The 13,155-nt window shown below is 44.7% G+C and overlaps 1 protein-coding gene across 3 annotated transcripts in view; it reads left to right on the top strand.

The window, feature by feature from the left end:
• Window positions 1-10,086, top strand: part of LOC133371107 (integrator complex subunit 6-like) — a 38,268-nt gene extending 28,182 nt beyond the window's left edge. For 2 of the 3 annotated variants that reach the window (XR_009759260.1, XR_009759259.1), the window contains 8 exons: window positions 1,586-1,801; window positions 1,928-2,051; window positions 3,000-3,142; window positions 3,278-3,509; window positions 7,694-8,083; window positions 8,606-8,699; window positions 8,980-9,394; window positions 9,770-10,086. Coding sequence is in view for 1 of the 3 variants with exons in the window: in XM_061598103.1 (XP_061454087.1) it covers window positions 1,586-1,801; window positions 1,928-2,051; window positions 3,000-3,142; window positions 3,278-3,509; window positions 7,694-8,083; window positions 8,606-8,699; window positions 8,980-9,079 (1,299 nt within the window). In the remaining 2 variants the exon portion in view is untranslated. Of the gene's footprint in view, window positions 1-1,585; window positions 1,802-1,927; window positions 2,052-2,999; window positions 3,143-3,277; window positions 3,510-7,693; window positions 8,084-8,605; window positions 8,700-8,979 lie in introns of all 3 variants that reach the window. The other variant, XM_061598103.1, reaches the window with a different exon arrangement.
• The last annotated feature ends 3,069 nt before the right edge of the window (window positions 10,087-13,155 follow it).

Raw genomic sequence — 13,155 nt, forward strand, 5'->3', positions numbered from 1 at the left:
TGTGGAATATCTTTCCACAGTGTCATCTCAACTGTTCTGCATATATGGAGAATTGAGGAGTTAAAATTGTGCACTGGTCTTAACATAATTTTCTGTGTTGTTCCTTCCCCTCGACACACAGTACCATTTCCACTACTTTTGAGAGTTAATTCAAATAGGGACCACTTCCAATATCCCTTGGCAACAATGCAGCCCCCCCCCTTTTGCTGATTTTTGGATAGCTTAAGAAAATGGCTTGAGTATCTTGCTATCTCGGGATAGGTACAAAAGTTTTAGAAAATCAAAGCATTCCCCTCCAGTAAATTGTTTCAGTATAGTCAAGCAAGGTTTCATTGTCCAGTGAAAATCTGGTAGAACAAACGAGTTAAAAGGCCAAAGGTGTGCAAATGGAAGGTTAAGCATGTATAAGTTCATTTGAAATAGCGGGACTTGGAATGGAATTGAAGCATCCATGACTTCCTTTGGATGGTGTCCCTACACGTTTTGCGACATGTTGAATTAAACTGTCAAAATGCCTTTGAGGTAGCTCCTTACGCCTCTCGGGGCAGACTTAGAAAATGTGCAATTGCTGCTTGTGTTGTGGTAGTTAGTGTACGAGCCCTTTCTAGAAGTGGTTTGAGGTAGCCAGGGTGTGTAAAAACCCAGGTTCAACATACAGTATGTAAAATACTTAATGCAAGATGAGAACTGCATTCTCATAGTGGCCAAAATGGCACAAAATGTCTATTGAGTAACTTTTCATAAAGAAGCAGCCCATGCCGCTTACTTTGGCAAATGTTAGTTTAAACACAGGAGGTGCCAAACACTTGGTAGGAACCAAGGAATTATATTGGGTAAACCCACTGGAATTGTTTGATAAGATTTTTCTGATCGGAAGCTCCTATGCTGTATCACACAGTGGCTTTGAAAGTCTGCTCAGTTTCAAAAGTGATAGTGCGCAGAACTGGTCACACTGTTCTTTGAATCCTGGCTCTGGTTGCACAAATCTTGAATCCTTTGTACAACAATAGCCCTTCTTGGATCAACTTCTGTTCATGTAAATGCCACATATGCAAGCATTTGAGTTGCACAGACACCCTTTGTACAGCAGCATGCAGATATAAGCTAATCACAATTAAACTGCAAAGAAGACTGTTTTGTGGCTAAAAGTTTGCCCTTCCAATTAAGCTTTCTTAGCTCTAGAAGAGAATTAAATCTTGACCAGTGAAGAGAACTGTGGCCATAGTTTGTATTTCCCACATCGTTAAATGACAAACCAACAAACATGCATTGATTTAGCTTTCTGTACTATATTAACAGTATTTAGTTGTGACTCATTTTGGACTAAAGGGCATCTTAAGGTTCATTTATAAAAATGCCCCTTGTAACTTGAAAGCTTGCATAGTCTTAATGTGTTATTGTGATAGCGCTTCAGGTATATGCCTTGAATTTTTCGAGGAGGCCTGTTATATGTGGTCCTCAGTCTCTCTCAACATGTAGAGAGCAGGCTTTGGCTGGCCATTGATGTAGTAAAGAATTTGTTTTACACCAGAATCATCTGTAGAGCTGTTTGCTTCCTTTAATGTGCCATATGGTTTTGTTGTAGACGAAAATAGAGTCGGAGCGGATAATAGGTTCAGTGGGTAAGAAAGCACCACAAGAGACGGGTATTAAAGTGAAAAACCACTCCAGCGGCCTCTCCCTGATCCAGAGCAGAGACTTCAAACAGCTGCTTCAAGGAATCTCGGGTGAATCTCCGCTAAGGCTGCCCGAAATAAATGTGAAGGAATTTGCTGGCTTCCACATAGGACTCTTGAACAAGGTGGGTATGACATGGTATCATGGAGAAGCAAACTGCTTGCCTTGAATCTTCAAACTTTGTGGTGGGCAAAGAGAAATGACTTAACCAACGCTCTGTTTTTTTAATATATATGTATATAAAAATCAGGATCTGAAGCCACAGGCATACCGGAATGCTTACGATATTCCTCGCTGCAGCCTTTTGGACCAGTTGACCCGAATGAGGACTAACCTGCTGAAAACACACAAACGTATCCTGGGCCAGGATGAAGGTAAGCGCTGTCCTGCTTGTTGGCATTGGACTGGATTGAGGTGCTGGCTTGGTTAGTAGGGCGAAGCATAGCAATATTGAAAGCTTCCTTATGCTGAGTCAAGCCATTGGCCCTCCTGCCTCACTACTGTCTGCCCCAACTGGCAGCAGCTCTCTCCAGAGTTTCAGGCAGGGGACCTTCCCAGCCCTACCTGAGGCCGTTCAGATGCAAAGCATGTGATTCACCACTGAGCTGTCCTCTGTCTCTGTGTTGGGATTTAGACTTGGAATCTGTGGATTTTATGGATTCCTCTAGTCCATCCTGCCATGCAGCCACCCATATTGTACATAAAGCATGTTGTCAGCTGCCTGTTCACTGCTTTATAGAGCTTCCATACCCTTTCCTGGGCAGTCCACTAGATTTGTGAAATACTGTTGCCATGGAGAAGCTTTGACATTGCTTTGTCTGGTATGGATTATGCTTTGTTTAGACTCTGTTTCCCAGGACATTTAAGACTGGCATGTATTCATCAAGGGAACTCTTATCAAAATCAGAGATCTCCTATCCTTAGATTCATGCAACAGCTTCAAGGACGCTCTTCCTATGCCCCCAGCCATTCCGCACTTTAGAAGCATACGAGGACGGGTCATTTAGAATAGTGGGACAAGAAAGGGAATAGCTGGAACAGTCCTCAGGACTGACTGTGTGGCAAGTCAAAAGCAAGAACCATGAGGGTGCCAGCTTGTGGGTTTAAATTTCATTAGCAGTCCTTCAACATGAGATGGTTTTGATACTAGAGGTTTGGCTTTTGGTATTGGAGGGAGGCAGTTTTACAGTTTGGGGAGAACAGTACAATGAGGTGTGGCTTGCCACCAAAGGGCAGTATCTTATGGTGGAACCAGTAACAGGCTTTAGGAAGATTGAATCTTCTGAAAATGAAGTACATTGTTCTCTCCGTTTATGTTACAGACTGCCTTCATAGTGTTCCTGTAGCTCAGATGGGGAACTACCAGGAATATCTAAAGATGATGCCCTCTCCGCTTCGCGAAATCGACCCAGATCAACCCAAGAGGCTTCATACTTTTGGTAACCCTTTCAAGCAGGATAAGAAGGTAGGCAAGACTGATTGGCCAGGCCATATTACTCTGTCCCCCCCCCCCCAAATAATTTCTCATGACTCGAGTTGGCTTCTCGTTGCAAAGACATTTTTTTAAAAAATCTGCTAATTGTCACAATGTTTTCTGCAGGGAATGATGATTGATGAAGCGGATGAATTTGTCGTGGGTCCTCAGAACAAAATCAAGCGTCCAGGAGAGCCCAACACCCCTGCCTCCCTGAAAAGAAGGCGCAACATGTCCCCCCTGTTGAGAAGGCCCCAGTCGCCATCAGTGATAGCCAATCATGTCAGTGGGAAGGGACCCTCCTCTGCTCCAGGGTCCCCATCCAACGCCACCCTCAAAGCCATGCCAGCGTACAAAGGTAACTACAGTTACAGCTTAGTTGCAATCTCGCTGCCCCCCATTTTGTTTCCTTGGCTGCTCTTTTGTGTTTTCCCTGCAAAACCCTCCCTGAACACTGTCCTTGTCTCTGCTTGAGTCCTTTCAGGCATATTTGTCACTGTGCATCTCCCAATGCATATGCTTGAATGAAGCATGCCTTTTTGTCATGTGCACGCATTAAACGTTCAGGTGTTGAGTCGTCATGGGCGAAACAGCTCTTGAATGGCTTGTGAAGAACCATCAGTCTCCTTTCAAGGAAGAACAGTATAATTTGTGTACAAGAGCTCCAAGGCGTTCCTTTTTGCCGCCAGGAGGCGGCTCCCCGTCCTTGCGCCCTGGATTTTCTTCTGGGAAAGCAGTGGGGAAATGGAAGGCCAGAACAACATGGCCCCCCAGTAGCATCCTAGGAGTAAGTTCAAAACAACATTACTTTCTCAGAGTTGGACCAAAGGCTCCTCATAGGGACCAGAGAGGGGAGCTTTGGACATTGCAGATGCTTGCTGTGTCGCTCAGAAGGCTCCATTGTTGTAGCAAGCCACTGATTTACAGTAGGGCCCCAGTAATACGGCAGGTTCTGTGCCAGGCCCCTGCCGAAAAGAGAAAACCACCGGAAAGTGAGGCCCTACTCAGCTGTAGCATGGGAGCTCCCTGCCCTATTGCTGATTGCGTGATCAGCTGTCAGCTGGAGCTCCCTGCGCTACAGCTGATCGCCCTGCCGTATTAGCGGAACGCTGACAAGCGGGTCCCTACTGTATTATCCTCCTTGGGGCAGAAGGAGCTGGTGCTGCTGGAAATTGTAGCAGCCACAAAGAAACAGAGAAGCAGGACAGAGATTTGAGGTCAAGTGAAGTCTCTGGAGAAGCCTGTACTAGCATTCTACTCGACAACCTCTTCCAGAGACTTTGCTTCAGAGGTGGATCTCAGTGGGCCATTTGGGGAGGTGGCTGAGGCCACTCTATTATTATTATTATTATTATTATTATTATTATTATTATTATTATTATTATTATTATTATTATTATTATCATCTAAAATTTCTTAGACGCCTATCTGGCAGGTAAATCCTGTCACTCTAGGCGACGTACAACAAAAATAAAATACATATCGCAATACAAATTACAGCATACTAAAACAAATTACAACATATAAATAAAACAACGTAAAAATCAAAATGAATTATGACAGCCAATCCACATCCTACACTGAATGGCTATAACAGATATCCCCACCAGCTTAATCAAAAAGCCAGGTCTTCAGCTGCTTCCGAAAACACAAAAGTGATGGAGCTAGGCGAATGGCCACTGGCAGGGTATTCCATAATAGGGGAGCCGCAATGGAAAAGGCTTTGGACCTAGTGCCGGCTAGTTTAGCCACTCTAATGGAAGGAACCAGGAGAGATCTAGCTGCTGAAGATCTGGTACGACCACCTTCTCCAAGAAGAGAAAGTTTATTCTTCAAGTAAATGGGACCAGCATCAGAAAAAGACTTAAAGGTTATAACCAGTATTTTGAACTTCACCCTTGACACTATCGGGACCCAATGTAGTTCCCGAAGGATTGGAGAGATATGTTCTCTCCAGTGGCAACCCTTAATGAGTCGTGCTGCCGCATTCTGGACAAGTTGAAGTTTACACACAGATCTCAAAGGTAAACCTACGTACAAAGCATTGCAATAGTCCAGGCGTGAGAGAACCAAGGCACTAACTACCGTCGGTAGAAGATGCCTGGGGAGGAATGGACAGATTTTACGAATAAGGGACAGATGATAAAGAGCGGTCCGACTTACGGCCGCTATCTGAGCCTCCATCGTCAGCTGACAGTCCAAAATAACACCTAGACTACAGACTTGGTTACTCAATGGTATAAAGACTTGATTAAAAGTCACATGAGTTATCCCTAAACTCGTCCGATCGCCTACCAGGAGGATTTCAGTTTTTTCAGGATTTAATCTCAATTTATTCCTAGACATCCATTCCCCTATTAAATCCAGCCCTTTGGTCAATTGAGTTACAGCAGCCTGTGGAGAGGATTTAAAAGACAAGTAGATCTGGGTGTCATCTGCATATTGATGGAATTGTAAGCCCGTACTCCGAATGAAATCACCCAGCGGTCTCAAATAGACATTAAAAAGCATTGGGGCAAGAATCGAGCCCTGTGGCATGCCACAGTCAGTGGCCAAGGCTCTGAAACCTCATCCCCTAGTGCTACTCTGAGTTCTCCCACTGAGGTAGGAGCAAAACCAGCATAGGACATTTCCTTGAATGCCTAAGGTCATTAATCGATCCAAAAGGATGTCATGATCGACCGTATCAAAGGCTGCAGACAAATCGAGAAGAGCGAGGAAGGTATATTCTCTATCTAAAGCTCTTCTCAAGTCATCGACCAATGCGACTCACCTCTCAAGAAACCTGATGACACAACGGCTTGAGTGATCAGGAGTGCAAGCTGTGGGAGTAGGCACAGGCTTATCTTTGATCTTGGTGGTGTGGTCCTACCACCCTGCCGGGCCCTTGGATCCTACATTGCCAGGCAAGATACCACAGATCAAATGACTTAATCTGCAACCATAATAAAACCTGTTTGTCTGTATTCACTGCCCTTCATCTGATTGGGCTCTAGGGCAGGGTATAATAGGCATGGTTAAACTATGATGGGCAAATGAAATTGTTTTTTAACCTGGTGCCCAAAATACTGTAAGGTTGGCACCAGTTGCATCTCTTTAGGGGAAGGCTTTCCAGAGCCGAGGGGCCAACCCAGAAAAATCCTTTTCCTATGTAGCTACTTGTATAGGTGCATAATGTACTTCCCATAGGGAAGGCATTTGGAGAAGGGCCTCAGCTGAAGATTTTGAGATGCTGGCAGGTTGGTATAGGAAGAGGCGCCCCTTCAGGTATTTGAATTCCAACTCATTTTGGGCTCTAAAGATAAGTATCAGCACCTTGAGTTTGGCTGCCTATCTGCTTCCAAGCCCATGCAGTTCTTTCACAGTTGGTGTATTTTGACCAGTTAAAATTCTGGCAGCCGAGTTCTGCACTAACTGAAGTTTCTGAGTTCTTCTCAAGGACAGCTAAAACATATAACACGTTATAGTTAATTGAATTGGGAGGCTTCCAGAACATGAATCAAAGGGGCCAGGCTATCCCTAACCAGGAACAATATTGGATAAAGAACCAGCCAAAGCTAGTAAAAGGCACTTCAGTACCACAGAGGCCACTGGGGCTGAGGAGCACCCCCAAGCGATGCACCTGAGCAGTGAGCGCAAGTGTCCTGGACTTGGGAATTGCCTCCATCTTCATTAGCACTCAACTTGAGTTTACTGATGCTCACCCAGCCCATTGCTGAATCCAGACACTAATTCAGCATGTACACAGCTTCCCTTGACTCGGATGACGACAGAGAAATGAAGCTGGGTATTAATCAGCATCCTGACGACATCTTGGTCCAAGCCCTTGGACAGGGTGTTAAAGAATGTGGATAGGATGGGGCGTTGCAGGATTCTATAAGCCTGGTGCCTTCCCCAAAACTGACCCCACAAATAGGAAAGGCACTGCCATGCTCCCAGTGCCCAACATGCTGAACCACTTCAGTAAGATACCAAGAGGTCAAGGAGAATCAACAGAGGCGCTCTGTCCGTTAGCTGCGTCGCTGCCTCTGTCCCTCATATCTGTGTGATGCTTCACCCTGCCTTTCAGTTTAAAATTGAAGACCGCTTGCATCGTGAAACAAAATCCAGTGATTAAACCAGCAGTAGATGACAAAGGCCATTCAAACTCCAGTCTACTCAAAGCAAAAAGCCACCAAGTTTGACACAGTGGAGAAACAATTTAAAGGGAAAGATCCAGAGCTACTATGGGCAGGTTTGCATGGGAGCAGGGAGGTGGGGGTGTTCTTCAGGTAATTTTGCAAGTAACAATGTTTGTTGCCCTGAAATTGAATTAAAGGCATCCTATCACTTAAAAAGCTATTGAAATGCAACCTAGCTAGTTTGGATCCTTCGCTCTTGATTTCGTTTCCACTATCAAATGTTAACCCCCCCCCTTTTTAAGGCCCTGTTTTTTGTTTTCAGCCGAAGTGCTCCAGTTACTACAAATTGATCTTGAGCCTTTAGACCTCTGTAATGCTTTCTGTGTTTTGAAGCTAAGCGCGAAACCTTTTCTTCTTGCAGATGGAAATAGCAATATAGTTCAAGATGGCAACGGTGAGAAGAAAGTGGAAAGCTTCCAGTCTCTGGACAAACAGGGGGATGGGCTGCTGACGCCTTTGGTTCCGCCGTCCCCAGTGGCCCTGACGGATGATGACCTGCCAAATGATGTAGACTCTTTGCCCAATGAACTGAACTGCATTGGGGAGGATGAACTAGGCCACAGGCCTGGTATCAACTCCCTTGTTCGTGGACCTGTAAACTACAGTATGTCTTCAGAGGACCAAAAACTACTGGCAGAGTCTCCATCTGGGACCGTGCCAAATTTGGTGAAAATAACCCCCAGTATGTTTGAAGGGAACAACGAAGTTATCAAAATCAGAGTTATGAAGGAGGTTCGCAAACCTGGAAGAAGTAAGTGTGGTAAGGGGATTGGAGCCTGAAGGGAAATAGCGCAGAGAAAATCAGCTCTAACTTTTAGCAGCTACAAACTGGAAAGTGGTTCTGGTGAAGCTCTCAGCTTTTCAGTCTTCTCCCTGTCCTAAACCAAATGTTTGTGATCCCCCCACCTTTGTTTTTTTGAATGAAAAGAAGAAATTGGCAATAGTAGGAGAAAAGGCCTTTTGGTGGAGAGTTAAGGAGCCAGCCTGCTGCCTCTGCTGATCACCAAGGCAGTCCTGTGAGAATCTGTGCAAGCTGTTAAACCTCCATTGGGGGAAGGGAGAAGAGGCACTACCTGCCTGGGGTGGGCTTCAGGAGGACAGTGAAGGCCTGAAACAAGCAAAGTCTCTACCATTGGCAGCTGATGGCACTGTGGGGCATTTGGAAAAAAGCAGGCTGGTGCTGAAGAAGGGGTGTGCGCGTTGGTGTATTCTGATGGCTTTGCCAACAGTACCACAATCTCACTCTTGGGTTTTTGTGTTTTTTAAATTGTAGATTATGAAAAAATCTTCTCTCTTCTTGAAGAAGTACAAGGCCCTGTGGAAATTCAAAAGTATTTCATTGAATTTGCTATCAAGGAAGCAGCAAGGTTTGTATCAAGAGGACAAGCCTGAAGTTTAAAGAAAACCTTCGTGTTTAGATGGTGGCCTGTATGTTTGGGGGACCTCTTTCCGTTTGTAGGTGTGAGTAGATTTTCCCACAGATGGCTCTTAACTGTTTTCAAATGCAGATGAGGGTGTGTCAACCTTGCCACTTCGTATATTCTGTAGAGTATGCAAAGATCACAGTGTGTTTTTTCAGAACGGGGATCTTGAAGACGATTGCAAAACCCACATTAAATTGCTACCCTTCCCCCCTCTTTTTCTTAGGTTTAAAAAACGGGTCTTAATTCAGCACTTAGAGAGAATACTAGAGGAAATAGAGTTCAGCAGCCTGCCCAACAGAGTTAATCATGTCAACAATAGATAATAGTGTGCCGGCAAGATGAATGCATGGGCCAGGGAGAACGAGTTGCTGTGTTGCAGAGGAGTGGAAGAGGACGTGGGGGCGGCTTCCCTGCCACCCTGGCGGCCAGGCGGTTTTTCTGTTGGAGTCTGAGGAGGAGGAAGAGAAGAAGGAGGAAGGTGGAGTTTTTACATTTGTGAACCTCTCTCAATGGAAACTGGGCTGTGACCCTGATGGATTTGCTGCAGAAGGTCTGGCTTCCTCCCTCTCCACCCCACTTTGGAGGGCCTGATCTGCTCAACGGGCTGAAGAAAATACTCAGGCCGCCCTCTCCTGCAGGTGATGAGAATTTACTCATTTGAACCTTTGTTCTAAGACACTTTAAAACACTGCTTTAGGCAGTGGCCGAATCTGATAAAACAAAATGGCATATGCTTTATCTGCACTTGTGTTGGAGAGATCCTTTATCCAAAAATAAAAAGAGGAGAGAGAGAAAATTCCCTCCGTGATGGTAGTGCATATTGTCGCTACAGACACGAAGGTGAAAGTTACTGAGAACTGCTAGCCGACCCAGGCGTGAGTTTTCAGGGTAAATTGAATTTGAGAGTCGAGCTGCTAAACTGGGTTGAGGAAAAGCGGTCAAGAGCTCTGTGACTACTGTCCCTGGTAGCCACTAAGCAACCTACCTCAGCCTCTCTTCTCTTTTGTCTGCAGACATTATGAAAGCGCGCGCCCGAGGCTCCCCAGGTCCTGGCTTCAGTTCTCTTTCATCTTGTGAGGAGGACGGAGACTCTTCACGTGGACTTGGCTTTGGAAGCGCTTAAAGGAAACTTAAAAAAAACACAACCCCTGTCCCCCCAAAATCTATCTATATATATATGTATTTTACTTTTTAAATGTTCGTATGAGAAGAGATTATTTTGGACAGTGTTGTTACCAGATCCTTAATTTGATATATCAAAACTGTGTGTGTATATATACATATATATATGAGAGAATTTTTTTTGAGCACTTGTATATAATAAAAATCATTTTATGATTTCCTAAGAAGTGCCTATTCTGAATGAGGTGCTGGTGAAGAATCTCTGGTAATCCTAGTTTCCTATAAACACATAGCAAAAAAACAACCACCCTGAAGAAGGAAAAACTGCTGGCCACTAATGCGATCTCTTCTTTCCTCGTTTCCCAGAACAAAGCAGGGCTGAACTTTCAGGGTCCTCAAGCCTTCCACCTTGACCCTTGTAGTCCACATTTCTTCCTTGCAGGAGGAGCTGGTTCATATGTTTTTGTTTTGCTTTGACTCTGAGATAGTTGCCATCGTTACCTTTGCTCTCCCTCACTTTTCAGTTATTAGTAGATTGCCCCTTTTCATGCCATGCCGGTGCTTGGCCAGGATTGGGGTGATTCTTCCTGCTTGCCATAGACTTAGGGCTATGCAGATGACTTCATGTTGGGGCCTCTTCAATGGGATGAGCCTCCTTATTTTTGTTCTGGTCTACTGCTTTGAAGTAACAGAGGTCCAGCTTTGAACTTTAGCAGCTGCTGCAACATTTGTATACCTGGCAGTTGATCTGACTCTTGGTTGAGGGACGTTTCTGTTGTGCCTCTGCCATATACCCCATCAAGGAGAGGCTTGGAGGTGGTTGCAAAGAGGCACAGAGCATCCCAGACAGGGCATCCTACTTTCAGATGACTCTTCATGGAGAAGAAAAAGCTGACCACAAAGAGGAGTGGAAGGAGCTCCCAACTCATTCGGGTAGCACTTCCCTTTTAGTTGCAATATTAGAACAGTGCTGTAGACCTTGAGCAGGTCAAGAGGCTGCCCAACTTGCAGTTCAGCAGAAGAAATTGTGTTTGGCAACCTTGAGCAGGCTTTCTGCCACTCATTGCACTTTGTATCAGTGCTTGATGCACTATGGCCTAGGTGGGGTTGTGCCGTAACCCCCCCCCGTCCCAAATTTGTCAGCTTTCTGGAGGAGGGTTTTAATGCAGAGAGCTCTTGAAACCATGCATTAGGTAATCTTTATAAGTTGTGATCAGTAGCAATTTTGACTTCCTGGTCTCCAATTGCTGGCAAAGGAAAACCCAAAGGCAAAAGAGAAGCCACTCTGATGGCTAAAGACTGAAATATGCGCTGAGTGTGATTTCCAGGGCAGCTGTGCAGGGGTCTGTGAATTTCACTTGTTGAATTTGTCCTGAAGTAGCAAGGCCTTGGATCCTTCACCATTAACCTTTACTGAGTGGGAACAGAGAGGGTAGTCTTTTCCAACCTATAATTCCCATCAGCCCCAGCCAGCATAGCCATATTATGCTAGGATTGATGTAAATTGTAATCCAGAACATCTGGAAGTTGGTGGAGGGTGGAGAAGGGCAAGGAAGTATAAGAAAGGTGGAGACAGAGGCCCTGTAGAAGTGGCTTGAGGCCACAGTACCCACTTCCATTTTCAAAGCTTGCTGTTTTATCTTTCAGAACTCTGAGCACAAGCTAATGTGTGCGTTTCCCTAGCAAAAGCCTGTTCCCAGGTTTGTGTGTCTTATCATGAGGAGCATGATAAAACCTGAGTTCAGAGGATTTCATGGTCATTGACAGTGTGTGTTTCTGGTTAAAGATAACCTTGACTGTTTCTGGCTGTCCACATATTTCTGGGAGCCAGAGCACTATGTGTTAACTTGGCCAGATTCTCTTTGGGGATCATGCTGTGGATGCAGCGAGAACACTATGGCTGGGGATAGCAGGCTGGTGTCAGGCAAGATTCTCCCTGTAGGCACAGTAGAAGAAACAATACCCATGTGGATGCTAAAAATAAAAGCCAACTCTAATGATTTGTGCAGTTTGTCTTTTGTTTTCCTGCACTGAAGTAGAGTTCAGCTGCTGTGCTTTGCCCTAAACGTTTCCAGAGAGTCGGCTTATTACAGAGTCGAGACAAGTAATTAAGGGGTCTCTCTAGGCAACCAGGTCGTAGTTATTTTTTCCTAAGCCGATAGTCTTGATGCATGTTGATATTTTGACTTTACTCTGGTGCACAGGTGTGTCTGCCTGATAACAGTTTAGCCTTAAGAAAGCCTAGCTTGCTTGAACTTGGATAGGCATCTCCTTGATTCGGGTAATGAATAAATGACATTTCTTCGTACATTATATCAATATCCTGGTCGCTGAAAGCTAACAATTATGCATCGCTACCTTAAAACGCTCTAGAAATACATTCTAAATTTAACAAATTGGACCTGGCCTTATTTCTACTAAATTTTATGGGAATTAGGAGGGCCTGTGGAAGGATGTGGCAAAACCCAAATTTGGGGACTGCATGTGGTGCACCTGTGCTTAAGTAAATTGGTGACAAAATATTTCAGATACACAGTACAAACTTGACTGTGAGCTCAAATGGAATCTTGTGTGTAGGTCCATTTTTATCTTTACAATTACGCCTTCCCCAACACCTTACACGAATCATCTGCTTTGAGAAAAAGTTCAGATGAGGAATACTCTTGTTTGGGTGTCTTTTTACCCATAGACAGACTTGTTTGAGAGCAACCAGGGACTTGAAGCTGGCTGTTAACTGCAGCTTAAAACCTTTCTTCAAAAGACTTTTCCATGCAAGCTTTCAAAAGAGTAACATGTTGCTGGACTATAACTCCCCTCATCCCTGACCGTTGTCCAAGCTGGATGCCTAGAGGCACAAAAACACTCCCATCCCTGACTTATGGGATTAGTCCTCATCGTGCAAGTTTTAGTTGCATGTTGTTGTTCTTGCTCCTTAAGACTGCTGCCTACGCAGAGCAGCAAATGAACTACAGTATGCTGAAACTTCCTTACCAGGCAAAATAGGTGTTCTACACTGCCATATGCCAATGACAGACTAGTACAAATACAAGGGGCTTGCTGGAGAGAGCAGGATGGCTAACCTGCGGACCTCCAAATATTGTTGACTTCCAATCCCACTCTTGCTGTATGCTTTGTAATTTCACAAGAGAGGAAAAAGATGTATTGTCTGCTTCAAATGAGCTTTCAGTTTTTGAACATGCAGCCCAGACCTTCCTTGCTATGTAATTTAGCCACTGTTGACAAAATGCCACTCTACAGAGTACCTCTCAAATGGATA

Source organism: Rhineura floridana, chromosome 16 (assembly GCF_030035675.1).
Source record: "Rhineura floridana isolate rRhiFlo1 chromosome 16, rRhiFlo1.hap2, whole genome shotgun sequence".
Lineage (NCBI taxonomy): Eukaryota > Metazoa > Chordata > Lepidosauria > Squamata > Rhineuridae > Rhineura > Rhineura floridana.